The 17,038-nt window shown below is 40.9% G+C and overlaps 1 protein-coding gene across 4 annotated transcripts in view; it reads right to left on the reverse strand.

Annotated features, from left to right (window-relative positions):
• The window catches only part of PRDM10 (PR/SET domain 10), a 95,142-nt gene that overhangs the window by 39,266 nt on the left and 38,838 nt on the right, over nucleotides 1-17,038 (reverse strand). For all 4 annotated transcript variants that reach the window (XM_055306523.1, XM_055306522.1, XM_055306521.1 and 1 more), the window contains 3 exons: nucleotides 5,721-5,946; nucleotides 3,709-3,950; nucleotides 2,237-2,440 (listed from right to left, as the gene is read on the reverse strand). In XM_055306523.1, coding sequence (XP_055162498.1) covers nucleotides 2,237-2,440; nucleotides 3,709-3,950; nucleotides 5,721-5,946 — 672 coding nt within the window. The remainder of the gene's footprint in view (nucleotides 1-2,236; nucleotides 2,441-3,708; nucleotides 3,951-5,720; nucleotides 5,947-17,038) is intronic.

The following is a 17,038-nucleotide window of genomic DNA, read 5'->3' on the forward strand; positions in this document are numbered from 1 at the left end:
ATAAAAATAAGCACTATAACCTAGCTTAGATAGCAGCATTTTTATTAATGGCGTATAAAATAATGGTTCATCTTAAAGTCATGGGTGTTTGAATCAGTGAAACACAGCATTATAAAATTAGAATGTATCTGGCTCTATCTTTGTTTATAATTATTTCCTCAGACTAATTTTCAAGGATTAGGTTTATTCAGCCAAGAACATTTTTACTATACACTGCCAGAAATATTTTTTAAAATATTGCAATTCTGTGACAAATGTCTCTATTTTTTAAACCTTCACATTCCCTGTACTGTATCCATTTATTTTTGCTAATTTAACAAAAATAGTAACTCATAGTTGTTTTAAGGGTTTAAAATTATTAACATTGAAAAAAGTACTTAACATTTCTTTACTAAAAGTGTTTCTCTTCCAAATAAAGTCAATTCCCAGCATTCATGTGTCCATGTGGATACCAGAGAGGTTAGAGGTATTTTCTCTTAGTTTTCATTTTCTTTTTGTAAGATTTATTTATTTATTTGAGGGGGATAAGGGCAGAGGGAGAGAGAGAGAGAATCTCCAGCAGACTCCCACAGAGCACAGAGCCAGACAGGAGGCTCAATCCCATGACCCAAGACCATGACATGAGCCAAAGTCAAAGACCCAGCTCAACCATCTCAGTTTTTATCCTTTTTTTTAAGGTTTTATTTATTTATTTATCTGAGAAAGAGACAGAAAAAGAGAGCAAGCAAGGGGAACAGCAGAGGGAGAGAGATAAGCAGATTCCGCACTTAGCTCAGAGCCCACGCGGAGCCGGATCCAGGGCTCGATCTCAGGACTCCAGTATCATGACCCCAGGGCAGCCCAGGTGGCTCAGCGGTTTGGCACCACCTTCGGCCCGGGGCATGATCCTGGAGACCCGGGATCGAGTCCCACATCAGGCTCCCTGCATGGAGCCTGCTTCTCCCTCTGCCTGTGTCTCTGCATCTCTGTCTCTGTGTCTCTCATGAATAAATAAATAAAATCTTTAAAAAAAAAAATCATGACCCCAGATGAAATCAAGAGTCTGATGCTCAACTAAATGAGCCACTCAGGTGCCCCTCAGTTTTTATTTTTAACCTTTTAACTTGTATTACAAATACTTCTCCCATTCTGTTGCTTCCTTTTCATTCTATTGTTTTGGTTGTTCATTATGCTGAACTATTATATTCTTATTTAATGGTTTCTGCCTGTCTTTACCTCTACAATTCTATCTACTGCTTTGAGAGAGAGAATAATCTCCCCTCCACAGGCAAGAAGTATTCACTTCAGTATCAAGAATTTATTGGCGGGCACCTGGGTGGCTCAGGGGTCGAGCGTCTGCCTTCGGCTCAGGTCGTAATCCCAGGGTCCTGAGATCGAGTCCCACATCGGGCTCCCTGCATGGAGCCTGCTTCTCCCTCTGCCTGTGTCTCTGCCTCTCTCTGTGTGTCTCTCATGAATAAATAAATAAAATCTTAAAAAAAAAAAAAAGAATGTATTGGGATAGATGATGTGAGATATGAATCCCCTTTTACAAAGACACAGGTCTTGTACAGCTTTTGAACAAAGTCTAGGTCTTTGTTTTCCCCCTAAAGACGTACCTATTTCTCTCTTTTACCACACCGAAGCCCTGTGTAATTCAAAGTTCATGTACTGATAAAATCATTTCTCATCTCTTTTTCATCTATATCTGGAATGTTCCCTTAGAATCACAACAGAATTTTCATTATGTCATCAAAAGTTTATATTTAGACAAATTCCTACAGAGTTATCCCCCCAAAAAATATATTCCTGAAATCAGAAGTCAGTGCCTAGAATTCTTTGGGTAAAATGAAGTATTGAAGCAAAGAAATCTAGCCGGTACACCTAAATTCCATTTTTTTTTTTTGAGATCCCCTGTTTCCAGCTAATTCTTCAGTGTGTAAATAATGTTAAGTGACCCCAACTTTAATCACTTCAAAAAAACCAGTCTGCTCCCCAAACACGACTACTTCTTTACGCTAGGGCCTAATGCCTTCGTGGAGGCCTTTGACAGACCCAAAAGTCATGTACTTTTCATTCTGTTTTATCCATAGGATTGTTATAAGTGTACTGTACACAGCAGGTACTCAACACATAAGTGAATTATAAGGAAAGGACCATTTTTGTAAGAGTCCCCCTTCAGAGAAAAAAAAAAAAATAAGAAAAGCATTAAACGGTCACTATTCCTAACAAAGGTACCCCTGACCCAGCACTGTACCTTCAGTTCTTGTTTGGGTTCTACGTTCTTTATTGTTGTGTAATACACATGGTGGCCATACTGGTAAGCCACCAGGTTCTGCTCCAGGTGGTTCTGGGCTGGACGTACAAACATCATCCAGTTACAAAGGGTCTCATCAGACAATTCAAACCACAGGTCTTCATGCAAATCCCTGTCTTTTCTGTCCCCTTTGTCAAGAGAAACCTGTAACCAATGAGAAAACAAAAAGCCATACCAAAAAACAAAACAAAACAAAATAAAAACAAAACTTTTAATATGATATACATTAATGTAATAATATACAAAATACCACTCCTTAAATTAACCACATATCCTGATCCTTCCTTCAGGGATTCAACTGCCTTTATTTATGATGAGTACCCTAGTGATATGTATTTCTCTTTAAAAAATGATATTCTTTCTTGAAGGTCTTGAGCATTTACTGAAGAAAACTTCCCCATGACAGCAAAATGACTGCTCAAAAAAAAAAAAAAAAAAAATCAAACCCCAAAAACTCTCCCTTCCTGCTGCCCTTTCTTGGTTCTCCAGAGTAGCTCTCCAAGAAGCAGACAACACAGGTGTTGGACAGAAGCAAGAGCATCAAATGTAAAGAAGAGAGATCAATATAAATATACTTTAACATACAGTGAACTATTCTTTAACGAAAGATTCAATAGGACAGACCTGTTTCAAAAACTGACAGGGGTTTTCCTGAAAATTATTGGTACTTAGCAGATTACACAAGTCTACATCAAATTAATTTAAAGAATAAAAGAAAAAGTGGTCAAAACCCCTATTATGGACTGTATTGTGCCCCCACCAAATTCACATGTTAAAGTCTTTACCCCTCAGTATGTGACTATATTTGGAGATACGGCTTTTCAAGAGGTAACTAAGTTAAAAGAGGTGATTAAGGCATCAGAGTGGGTCCTAATCCAATCCAGTTGGGGTCCTTACAAGAAAAGGAGATAGGGACACATGGAGAGACACCAAGGATGTGTGCACACACAGGTTAAAGGCACGTGGACACAGAGAAGAGATGTTTGCAAGGAGAGAACAGAGGCCTTAGAGGAACCCCACCCTGCCGGCACCTGGCTGTTGGCCTTCCAGCCTCTAGCGCTGTAAGAAAGTAAATTTCCATTCTTTAGGTACCTCCGGTCTGTGGTATTTGTTACAGCAACTCCAACAAACTAATCTGGCCCCTAAGAGCTACACCTCTCAAAATTATTCATATAATGCTTTAGGAGACTGAGATTGCAATCTCCAATTTAGTGGTGAGAGGGAAAATGTTTCCATTCAAAACATATTAAGCAGGAAAAAATAAATAAATAAAAATAAAACAAATTCAGCAGAGAAAGGAAAATACTAGCAAACAACTGTTATAGAATTGAATTAAGAGAACCAGTAAGAAAACACATGCGCCTTTAAAAGTTATCAAGAGCAAGAGTGAAATATGATAAAGCATAAATTACCTTCAGATGAATATAACAGTCTTTCAGCTCAGACTCCCTGACGAGGGGTCCCTCCACAGGGCCAAACTGGGTGCGCTTGGGAATGCGCCTTTTGGAGAACACCCCTCCAAGGAACCTATCGATGTAGAGGACCAGGGGGAGGCTTGCTCTCGCTCTAGTGAGCACAGGCCGGTTAGGAATGGGATGCAAAGGGCCATGCTTTGGGCACACTGAAGAATGTGCATTATTACACTCCTCACACCCTGCAAAAGAAAGAAAATTCTAAAGTCAAATTCCTCAACATCACTTGATCTCAGACACAAAGTTCTAACTTGAAAAATCCCCCATATCTAAGTTTGCAAGGCCAAATTCAATTAACTCCTACAGTTATACCCCTCATTCAGGTGTAGTATGTTAGCTTTCATAGACCAATAAAATCCCGTCCTGTTCCTCTGAAACCAAGCAGAATTAGCTTGTGCCGGCCAAAAATAATACACAGGCAGTGACTTATTTCTCTACTGGAGATTAAGTCAAACATAGCCCCATAAATTCACAAATCAATTATAACAGACCTGAAAAGAGAAAAGAAAAAAAGAAGAGCTTAAGAGGATAAATGCTGCAAAATCTGATGAGACAAAATAGTTGAATTTTAGACTATGTAAATTATATCTCAGTAAAGCTATTTAGGAAACCCTGACAATACCATTCACTCAGTTTCTTCAAAGGGAGTCATAAAAGCCTCATTGCCTGGGCACGTCTAACTCAAACAGAAGAGGTGCTGTACAGTTGGAGACCTCAATGCATATTGCGTGAAGATAAGGCTAAAATGAATGAATTTAGCATTCCATCCTTCATTCTCTTGAATGACACAGTTAGCCTGGCCCAAACAGGTCCCATTTTCAGCTCCTTCTAGGAATGATCACTTTGCACTAAGCATCCATACTCACTCTTTCCCAGGGGCACCCACCTGTAAACTGCCAGAACTAGATGGAAATGGCCACGAAACAGAGAAAAGTGCCTGGACCCCAGAGGCACCATACTCATGACCCTTAACACATTTAATTATTTTGTCCAACTCCAACTGGGTGATGACCTGGCTTGGGAAATAGGAACTTCCCGTTTCTCCTGTTCTCCAATATTTTGTATTACTATTTGTAAGATAGAGTAATTTTATGGTATTTGACTAAGGAGTCCACCTTGAAAACTTATGAATTCAAGGAAAAATAAAACGAGGAAGTTCTCTATTGGATATGGAAATGAGCAGTGGCCCCATGCAAATAGGCCTCACCATCACCACACAGAAGGTTCCAGGAGCCTTGGGGAGACCACAGAGCGCTGAACAGCTTCAGTAACTCAGATAAATGAGATAAGAACTTTGCCATAAGCATGAAAATTGATACCAAGGAGCAATCATTTGGCAGGTGGAAGCAGGAACCCTCCCACCCTCTCCCAAAGCAGGCCGCACAGCGAGGCAGTCAGCCTTCTGGTTAACCGGGGGCACACTGGCACCAGACCACCTGAGTTTGAACCCTGACCCTCCAAACAACCGAACACGACCTCGGGAAAGCTACCCACCTGATCTTAAGACTAAGGAAAGCATTGATCAGCTTAGGAAATGTAAAGACTGGGGCCCGGAACATAACAGGCATGTTTAAAAGGTTACCGTGAAGAGAGGGGAGGCAGCAGAGCACACTTGTTAAAGCTGAAACAGCCGAATAGCCCAGGAACATCCCAGAACCAGACACACTCACCCTAGCGGTTTGACAGCGCAGGCACCGGTGTCAGAGACTTGGGCTCCGAGCCTGACCCACCATTCACCCCCGGGTGACACGGAGCGGGCTGCCTAGCCGCTTCTGACCTTCGTTCCTCCTTTGGTAAAATCGGATCCCCCTGGAGAGCATCAGGGCCTCCGGGGCAAGCCGGCACAAGCAGAGCACACAGCCCAGAGTCTGCACACAGGAAGCCCTCGGCAGACAGCAGCCGTGTCCCCGGTCCCCGTGCTCGCACACGCTCGCAGGGCCAGCTCCACTTACACAAGTCATGCGGGTCGAAGGGCCGAGGCGGATCGGGTTCCCAGTCGTCCAGGTCTGTGTCCTCACCATCCTCCTCCTCATCTTCCTCGGTATCTTCATCCTCATCCTCGTCCTCTTCCTCTTTGGCCTCCAGTCTGCCCAGAGGGTTCTGCAGAGTTGCCAAAGGGTCTGAACCATCCACACCCTCAATGGAAGGTAACACCTGGTTATGCACGGGTAATGAGGCCTGGACAAAGTGTAACCGGAAAGTTAGCGCACCTGTGCTTTTAGTTAGCTGGTACACACACGCACACACGCGCACCCAATACAAGGTTGAGGTGGGAGAGATTCTCCACATCAGTTCCCTTCATGACCTCGAAGACAAAACTCTCTCCATCTCTAGGCTGGAATGGATTTGCCTTCGCTGCGCTGTTGCCCCAAGGCGGGGAAACTGGTAGGAAAGCCTGGGTGCTCCCCGCTTTGGGCCTGCCCTGGCTCCCCAGACACTTCAAATACATAACAAGCCTTCCATACCCTCGCGGTGCATGTCAGGTGTCCTGTCTCAACATCTGAACTCAATTTTGAGTCAGGGGATCCCTCCTGCCTTTTCAGGTTGACCACAACACCGTGTCTGTAGTGATCCGACCTGATCTTCAACCATTTCACTTTTAAAACTAAACACGTGGGGGATCCCTGGGGGGCTCAGCAGTTTAGTGCCACCTTCAGCCCCAAGAGTGATAGTGATCCCGAAGTCCCAGGATCGAGTCCCATGTCAGGCTCCCCGCATGGAGTCTGCTTCTGCCTCTCTCTCTCTCTCTCTCTCCTCTCTCTCTCTCTCTCTCTCTCTCTCTCTCTGTGTCTATCATGAATAAAAATAAAATCTTTTTTAAAAATTAAAAAAAAAACACTAAACTAAACGCATGGGCAGCCCGGGTGGCTCAGTGGTTTAGCGTGCCTTCGGCCCATAGTGTAATCCTGGAGACCCAGGATCGAGTCCCACGTCGGGCTCCCTGCATGGAGCCTGCTTCTCCCTCTGCCTGTGTCTCTGCCTCTCTCTCTCTCTCTCTCTCTCTCTCTCTCTCTCTCTCTCTCATGAATAAATAAATAAAATCTTTAACAAGTAAAAAAAATAAAATAAAAATAAATGCATGGTAATAACACCCAGGTGGTAAAATTCAGTGGTCAACAGCCCTCCTTTCACACCCTTCAGAGAGGCTAAGGCTTTTAGGTAAGTGAAAGATGCTTATTTGTTTCAGGTTGAAGTTAGTCTTTTGCAAGTAAAACAAGGTGTGGGGCATGTATTGGGTTACGACTACCTTACCAAATATACTGGCAAAAAATAAATGGCACCTTAAAAAGTTCACCGCCCAATAAGTGTCACAGGGTTCTAGGGAACCCCAGATTCCTTCATTCAATCTTATTTCTCCTTCCCAATTAGCACCATAAATCATACTCAAGCCACGTCCTTTTCCAGTTCAATAAATAAAGCAAGTTTTTTTAATGCCTACTCCACTTTTCTTTATCTTCCTCTATGTTGTTGTCCTCGCCTACAATGTTCTTGCCTCGCCAATCTTCCAAATCCTGTCGGGTTCCAGTGTCTCCATGAACCACCCTCGAGCACTCGAGCTCTCCCTGACTCTCCTCTCCTCTGATCCCTGTAGCATCTGGAGTCATAGAATCCTGCCCTACAACCTCGTTGAGCCTCTGTGCCAACATTTCATCACCTCACCAGGCAGCCCGAATCATTTGGACTCATTCAGTGATGGTTCTGTGGGGTCAAGGTCTCCCCGTGCGCATCTTCACACGGTGGCCAGGACCTGCACCTTTTCCCTCGAGGGACATAGAATCAGTGAAGACACTGAGTCCTTCAAATATTTTAAGACCAAAACCGCTAATTTGCCCAATTGTTTTCCCATGGCCCAGTTTCCAGATCCCTCATCATTCTGTTGTCTTCACTTATCCCTTAATGGATTCCACATTTTTTAATGAATATGGCTTCAGATTACATTAACATTCATGACAGCCATTGTTCTACTGCTGACCCACTTTGAACTGGCAAATAACTAAAATCCCTGAGTCCTTTTTTTTCCCCTCACATCATGCTATTAAGCCATTTCACTCCTCCTCATGACTTAAATAGCTGAGTTTTACTTAAATGTATGTGGGGGGTAGGGGGGAATTTTGCATTTATCACCAGTATATTTCATTTTATCACTTTTTCTCTTCTTCCAGTCCGCCAAGATCTTTTAGAATCTTGATTCCGACATATTACACTTTAGCTGTCCCTCATAGCTTTGTATTCGTTGCCAAACACCATCCAGATTTCAATTAGTATGCATTTTCACGTGACCCCTTCTCGTCTCTCCAACTGCACATCAGGGAAGTAGACCATGGGCTTTGGAGCCACGGAGACTTGGACCAAAATCCTGGCCCTACTCTTTGGCAAGTTAATAAACTTCTCTGAACCTCAGTTTCTTTATCTGTAAAATGGACACAGTAATACATATGTCACTGGTTGCCATGAGGATTAAGTGACACTGTACATATGTGAGGCCAGTAGTAGGGTGTCTGGCCTTTAGAAAGTGCTTAATATTAGCAAGAATCGATTACTCTTATCATAAGTTCTTTAGGGACCGAGATATCACATATATCGTCTGCAACCTTACGAGACAGCTCACACGTAGCAGGGATTCAATGAAGACTCATTTGTATAAACATGTTTGGCCCTTAGGAAACGACATCAACCCCTTCAAGCATGTAGAGAAGCTCTACAGTATTCACAGAGGATTCTCTTTCAGTTGTGCATCTGTTCTTAGAACTCCTTAAACTCCGTGAAGATGCAGCATCGTGCGTGTACACAGAATGTGACCTATCCGGCAGCTAAAGATCATTGCCCGACATCTGAAACAGGCTCCAGAGAGCGGATAAAACCAGTCACCTCAAAATAGCATGCGCGTGCTTAAACATGCATCCATTTAACCCAGGAGCCAGACTCCTCTGTGACATTTCATCTCTGGCTCAGGGCCTTTCAGAGGCTTTATGTAAGAGGACAAAATTCAGGGAGATGCTTCAGCCTCAGTGAAAACAGAAAAAAAACACCCACTGAAGTGGGACTCCCCAAGGAAAAGAGCAGGAGGCTTCGGGCAATGAAGCCGCATGTGCCGCCTCTCCCCCTGCACTCCCCTGCACCCCCCTGCACCCCTTCCCATCCCTCCCCCAAGCTATTCTTGCTGCCTGAGAGCTCCATGCTGTCTCGCCCCCTATTCCAAGCCACTTCAATTTCAGGCCAGCGTTTGTGATGAATGTTATCACACCCTGAACAAACTACAGCATAGATATCCACCTTGACTCTCATACATTCTTTATCGCTTTGCAGAGCCAACTGAAAAGAATGAATTCAGTAATCCAGGGTCAGCCCAGTAAAGCCATGATGTTTTTTTGTTGTTGATTTTCTTCCCAATAATGCTGCTAGAAAGACTGCAGTTAGACGAGGCTGGCTACCGCTGGCCTCTCGCCACCGCTGAGAAAGGTGACATTAACATAGTCCCAACAACATCCTCCCCCCCCCCCCATGCTGGAACTCTCCTAAGAGGCTGCAGCAAAGACAAGGCTTGAGAACACATCCACATTAGCTTGAAGAACTGATGCTAAAACAGAGGTTGCATGTAGCCCAGAATCACAGGGGTCACTGTTGGAAAGGGAAAAGGGAGTTCATGACAATCCCTTCTGGGTAACCACTGTGTATTCCTACGTAGCACAGGCCTTGACACACAGTAGGCACACCTTACACATTTGTTTAATTAACAATTCCAATCTGACTGGTATTTCAGGAGAGCTAGGCATGTATTTAAACTCCTTTGAAGCTGGGTAACATGACCACACTGCTCCTAAGTGACAGGGACGAAATTCAATTTCTGACTTTGCTTTTTCCACCACATCGCAATTGGTTCCTAGGGAGTTGAGTCTGTCCAAGGAGGGCGCCCAAGGAGGTACACATCACGCACACCTTGCATACCAGAGCCACAAGGTAAGCACACCTGCTCCTGAGGCACCAGCCAGGCAGCAAGTATAGGAGCTGTGCGTGCCCAATTTCACTTAGAGGAAGTGAATGAGCAGCGAAAATACGTTAATCCTGTGCACTTGGTCACGCACACTAAGACATGGTAAAAGGAAAAAGAATTTGTAAAACTTATGGTATACTTTCTCCTTCCCACCTAGCATCACCCTCTGTTATTATTTCTGAAATGTAATTTCAGAAATAATGCATTTCAGGATACAATTTATCTGAGAAGTGGAATATGAAACTGCATTGGACGGCAGCAAATACAACAGAATGCTTCTGGATCCCTACTGAGACCAATTATCAGTGTAGCATATTTCCTTCTCAGTGTGTGGGGAGTCACACATGTTCACTTTCAGAAACAACGGGGAGACTGCTTCTAGGTCCAGAGACTGCCAGTGTCTTTCTTAAGGACAAGGGGATGCATTTATGGAAAAGACTTCAAGTGAATTTTGACACCACTATAAACCATTGAAGGGGGTGGGAGGAGGCAGGAAGCATCCATCATCTGTGTTGAACTCTCTCACTTTCTATCCTGAATTTTTCCAGGTCACAGAATAAACTGACAATCTCGGAGGTATTTATTATAGCCAGAAATAAAAACCATGCTGGCTGAAAGGAAACAGCAAGGTACTAAGCCAAAAGTTACACTGCCTTGTAATGCCAGGGTTCATAGAGCTATCTGCCTACACAACATGAAACGAGCAGATTGTTTCTGGAGATTAAAGAAGATGAAGGGCTCTTTGAGGTGCCAGTGGCAGGAAAAGTTCTAATTAAAACCATGCCTTAATATTAAAACAACAAAATGCCATTTTGCCCATCAGATTAGCACAGTTTTAGAAGAATGCAAATACTCAGTGTGGCAAGGATGAGTGTAAATAGGCATTCTCGTGTATTATGGGTGGGAATGTAAGTTTTTTCAGCATCTGCAAAGCCTTTTAGAAAGTTTTATCAAGGGATCCCTGGGTGGCTCAGCGGTTTAGCGCCTGCCTTTGGCCCAGGGCACGATCCTGGAGTCCCGGGATCGAGTCCCGCATCGGGCTCCTGGCATGGAGCCTGCTTCTCCCTCTGCCTGTGTCTCTGCCTCTCTCTCTCTCTCTCTCTCTCTCTCTATGCCTATCATAAATAAATAAATAAATCTTTTTAAAAATTTTTAAAAAAAGAAAGTTTTATCAAAATAAATTTCCCATTTATAATAAATTTCAAACACATCAGAGAGAAAGAATAGTATAATAAACCTCATGCACCCATCATTCAGCTTCAACAATTATCAACTCACAGCTAACCTTATGTCCACTATCCTCCCACCCATGCTCCCCCTACTAGATTATTTTGAAACAGACCTCAGACATATATTTTCATCTGTAAATGGCTTAGCAAATATCTTAAAAGGAAAATAACTTACATATTTTATGTATTACCATATCTAAAAAAAAAATCAATCATTCCCTATTATCATCAAATACCTAGTAGGTGTTAGAATGTCCCCAACTGTCTCATACTGCTGTTCATTGAAATCAGGACCCAAACAGGGTCCACATATCGCATCTGACTGATAATGTCTGTGAAGGTTCCTTGAATCTGTAAATTCCTTTTCCCCTTCTTTTCCTTCACAACTTACATGTGGAAGAAACTAGGTCATTTGTCCTCGAGATCTTCCCACAGTCAGATTTTGCTGATTGCATCCTTGTGTGTCTTTTACTTGTCCATTTTGTTTACTGTGCTTCCTACAAGCTGGAAGTGGAATCTGGAGACTCGATCAGATTCAGGTTCAGTTTTTTGGGACTTCATATGTGGTAAAATGCAATGGGAGACACAACACCAGGAGGCCCACAGTGGTATGAACAGTGTCCAGAGGGTTAGGTTGTTATATCCATTATAAAGTACCTCATCAGCTTTTTCCTGACCATTGCAGATTTTTGTTGATGATCATTGCCTAGATCCCCATTTCATTAGGAAATGAAAAATGGCAATATTCCAAGTCAATCATCCTCTCTTCATTTATTAGTTGGAATGCTTCTATAAAGAAATTTCCTTCATCAAATAATTGTTTACCTGAGTACATCCAGAGAGAAAGGCTGGATTCCTTGCCATCATTCACCATTTTTTTTGAATAATGTGGTGGGTCTCCCAGCATCCTCAAAGATTGACCGATGAGTTATTTTTTTGATATTAATATAAACTTACAGATTTTAAATATATTTAAAGTATTTTAACCTATCCTACTGCTTTTATAGGAAAATATAATGCCCCATTTTGGCCCTTTCTTTTTCTTTTTTTCTTTTTTTTTTTTATTTTTTTTCATTTTGGCCCTTTTAAGCTGGATCGTGAATTCTTTCCATAGGGCCCCAGAAGTTTTCTCTAATGTCCTTGCATTCTGATAAGACATGACATTTCAGGCACATCTTGTGTGTTTCCTGCCCCAGAGCTGGAATCTGCCATTTCCCTATGGAGCCCGGATTCCTTTTACTGGAAAATTGTATTAGAGACCACAATGGCTCATTGCTACTGGATTGATGACTCTGGCTTATAAACCTTTTCAGTGGCCCAAATTAGAAAATATATGTTTTAAGAGAAAACACATTACGAGTTCATGGTAATACTCTAATTCAGATTTAGGAATCTAGGTTTTTAACTTGTTCGATTTTTACACTTGTAAAAATCTTCTGATTTTTTTGGGAGGGATTGGAAAGAAAGAAAGCTGTCAGTATTCACAGACAACATGACTATTTATTAAGTGAAATCTTTTTTTACTTTAACAAAAAAATCTTGGTTCTTAAATAATTTTAAGTATGAAGACCTCTAGTCTCTATCATTTCACTTTGGGGAATTTATGCTAAGGAAATAAGCTGATATGACATCTACGGCAACGTTCTATACAGTAGCAAAAAAAGGAAATAACATACATATAAAACAATAAACAGAAAATATAAACAATAGTAAGCTCTTAGAATAGTATTCAATGATGATGATGTAGCTTTTCAGGATGCTATTAAAAGAAAAAAACTCAAGATGAAAGCTACCTTTGTTTTCTGTTCTTTTTTTTTTTAATGGCAATTTGTTTTTAAGATTTTATTTATTTATTCATGAGAGACATAGAGAGAGAGGGGGGCAGAGACACAGGCAGAAGGAGAAGCAGGCTCCATGCAGAGAGCCTAATGTGGGACTCGATCCCGGGACTCCAGGATCACACCCTGAACTGAAGGCAGAGCTTAAACCGCTGAGCCACCGGGGCTGCCCTAATTTTTTAATAATAATTGACATATTAGTTTCAGGTATACAACATAGTGATTTGATATTTGGAAGCTATTTTAAAAGAAAAAAATCAAAAAGAAGAAAGGAGAAAAAATCCAATACTCTGGCTAAAAACACAATGGACTACTGAATAAATATGCAAAATCTGGGACACCTGGGTGGCTCTGTGGTTGAGCATCTGCCTTAAGCTCAGGCTCAGGCTCAGGTCGTGATCCCGGGGTCCTGGGATGGAGTCCCATTATCAGGCTCCCCGCAGAGAGTCTGCTTCTCCCTCTGCCTATGTCTCTGCCTCTCTGTGTCTCTCATGAATAAATAAATAAAATATTTTAAAAATATATGAAAAATCTCAAACAAAATATTAACACATCAAATCCAAATTTAGACTCACAGGAGAACGATAAAATAGAGTTTATTCCAGAGGGCAAGGCTGGCTTAATTTGTAAATATCGATTAATATAATTCATTATATTAACAGTAAAGTGAAGAAAAGGCTCAATAGATTCAGAAAAAGCATTTGATAAAAATTGATATGCATGAATAATAATATCAATTAATAAAACTCATTGAAAACTAAAAATAGAAAGAACTTCCTTCAGCCGATCAAGGGTATTCTTTTTATAAAAATCCTACACTATACATCATTCTTAATAGTGAAAACGCTTCCTATGAGAGCAGGAAAGAAAAAAAGAAACCTACTAGCACCACTCTGTCCAACAATGTAGATCCCAGCCAATAGGCAAAAAAGGGAACAAAAGAAGAAATAAAATTAAAAGATATAACATTTGGGAGGAATTGGAAAGAAAGAAAACTGTCAGTATTCACAGATAACATGACTATTTATCAAGAAAATCCAAAATAAAAGTTAGGAAATGAAAAATTATACCATTTATAATACCGTCAAAACACACTAAATATCTAGGAATAAATCTATTGAAAGATGTACAACACCTCTACCTGAAGACAATTTTTTGACTTTTATTTTAAACTTAGGGATATATCATGTCACAGACTGGAGGACTAAAAATTATAAAGACGTCAATTCTTCAGAATCTGATTCATAGATCCAGTGAAATTCGAGTCACAATCTGGCAGGACTTTTGTGGAAACTTCCAGGTTGATTCTAACACATATATGGAAAAGCAAAGCAAAAGACCAAGAAAGTCTCGAAGAACAAAGTGGAGAAAGGATCACACTCTTGTGATCCTTTGTTGGACGTTCATAAAACTGAACACTAGATAGCAGTAAAACTAGAAGGAAACAAAACCCCAAAACAGCTACACCCAAAAACATGAATGGATCTCCCCGAGCAGCACGGTGAACAAGAGAAGCCATAAAGAAAGGAAATGATACCAAGTATTTCCATTTACATACAGTTCAAAGCCATGGAAAGTAAAAAAAAAAAAAAAAAACAAAAACATGGAAAGTTAATCTATGGTGTTAGCAAACAGGAAAGTACTTACGTTTGAGGAGACAGAAAGGAGAAGTGATTAGGGGGAAGCATGAGGTTGGCTTTTAGGAGCTGGGAATGTTATATTGTTTAATCTGAGCGATGGTTACACTACATGCTTACAATCTTTTGCACTTTTCTATATGTATAAGTTTATTAAAGAGTGAAAAACCCACACAGTAAGAAATATGGTGAACATAAAGGAAACTACACAAATAATATAGGAAAAATATAGATATAAAAATGAATATAGAGGGGCGCCTCAGTGGCTCAGTCAGTTAGGCGTCTGACTCTTGATTTCAACTCATGTCATGACCTCATGGTCCCTGGGATCAAGCCCCATGTTGGGCTCCACGCTCAGATTGGAGTCTGTTTGAGATGCTCCCGCTCCCTCTCCCTCTCTACCACCCCCTGCTCTCTCTCTCTAAAATAAATGAATCTGAAAGAAAGAAGAAGAAAGAAAGAAAGAAAGAAAGAAAGAAAGAAAGAAAGAAAGAAAGAAAGAAAGAAATGATTAGGGATGCCTGGGTGGCTCAGCAGTTGAGCATCTGCCTTTGACTCAGAGTGTGATCCCGGGGTCCAGGATCAAGTCCCACATCGGGCTCCCCACAGGGAACCTGCTTCTCCCTCTGCCTGTGTCTCTGCCTGTGTCTCTGTCTCTTTCTCTGTCTCTCACTAATAAATAAATAGATCTTTAAAGAAAAAAGAAATGATTATAGAGAACAGGTTAGGTATCAAAGGCAAAAAAAGAGTCAATATATTCACAGCTGATGTACCAGAAAAATGAACACACCAAACAAAACCAGAAAGATTTTCAAAGGTCTGACAGACGAAAACTTTCCTGAAATAAAGTCTTAACCTATACATCTAAAGGACACACACTGTCCTAGGAAATTCTAATTCACATGCTGGTGAAGTCATTAGACTTCCAAGAAAAACTTCAAGGATAAAGAAAGTACCAAACTGGCATTAAGGTAGAAAAGGAATGAGGAAAATAAATTAGACTCACGATTTCTACAAATTAAATGCCAGCAGAGAATGGAACAAAGCTCTAAATAACCGTGGTTACTGAACAAGACATAAATTTATTAGTCACAATAAAAATGCACCTAACAACACGGAAGAGCAGAGAGGACGGTGTCAGTGGAGGAAGTGTCAGTGTGCAGATGTCCTTGTCATCACAGCCGGAGCTAAGGACAACACAGGACTGACACTCAAGTGCAATTTAGAGAATATGATGACTCCAACCTCCTTCACTTTCACCTCAATTTCTTTTTCTTCTGCTCAAGTAAATTTCAGTTTAAAGCATTTAGATTAATAACAGCATTTAGAGCACATTCCATTTCCCAACCCCCCACCGCACACCCCATGCTTGTTTGTCTTTGTTTGCATGTCTAGAATAATAGTTACCAACTATAAAGCTTATGAGGATGTTTCTGGGCAGAATTTGTTGGGGGTATTTTTTATGTACTACTTTTTTTTATATTGCTTCAATTTTTTATGAAAAAAAATTATTACTCCAAAAATGAGTGAATAAACTAATCGTCTATGCAAGACAAAGGTATTTCCTTTTATTTTTTTCTTGCCAAATTGTCAAAACGAATTAAACCATTGCTTGCTTGATGGAATCAATAAATATTCACAGAAATGGACAGGATTTGTTTTTTCAAGCATATACCTAATTATTACAAAATGATTAAAGTAAAATAACACTGCTATAGACTGTCTCTCCCCAAATTGTATATGTTGAAAGCTAATGACCATAGCTGAAACTAATATAACACCATATGTTAACTACACAGGGAATTAAAAAAATAATAAAATTAAAATAAAGAAAACAGATCCTCAGTGTGATGGTATTAGGAGGTGGGGCCTCTGAGTGGTGATTAGGTATTGAAGGTGGAGCCCTCATGAATGGGATTAGCATCCTTATAAAAACCCAGACTCCTGGCTGGCTCAGGACTCTGATCCCAGGTTGGCATGGAGCCTACTTAAAAATAGGAAAAAAATTAAAATTAAAAGGGGGGGGGGCTCCACAGACCTCACCCACCACTTTGGTCATGCGAGCCCTGAGCAAGAAGACTGCTGATTATGAACCAGAAAGTAACCAGAAAGTAAGCCCTCACCAGAATCTGCCAGCCCGTGACTTCCCAGCCTCCAGAACTATGAGAAATAAATTTCTGTTGTTCATAAGCCAGTGTATTGAATTCCATCACAGCAGCCTACATACATTGAGACAGATTCTCATTCAAGTTCAGAGACGCCGCAAGATTGCAGATTACTATCAATCAGGATTAAATTCAACCAAAACTTCTAATGACAATGACTCCTCAGAATTCTCTCTCCATTTCATAAATAATATTAATAAAACTATTGTTCGCTTTTCACATTTTTAAATGGAAGTATCTGAATTGTCTACTAAAAAAATTTAAATGCACGAAGTTCTTACTAAAGGGAATTTACTTAATAATCACCCATGACAGTGGTACAGCTAAATGACAGCCATATTCCCTTTAGAGTAAGACCAAGGGTATCTAGCTTCGACGCCTTCTTTTTTTTAACTTTTTTTTTAAGATT

This window comes from Nyctereutes procyonoides, unplaced genomic scaffold (genome assembly GCF_905146905.1).
Source record: "Nyctereutes procyonoides isolate TBG_1078 unplaced genomic scaffold, NYPRO_anot_genome, whole genome shotgun sequence".
NCBI lineage: Eukaryota > Metazoa > Chordata > Mammalia > Carnivora > Canidae > Nyctereutes > Nyctereutes procyonoides.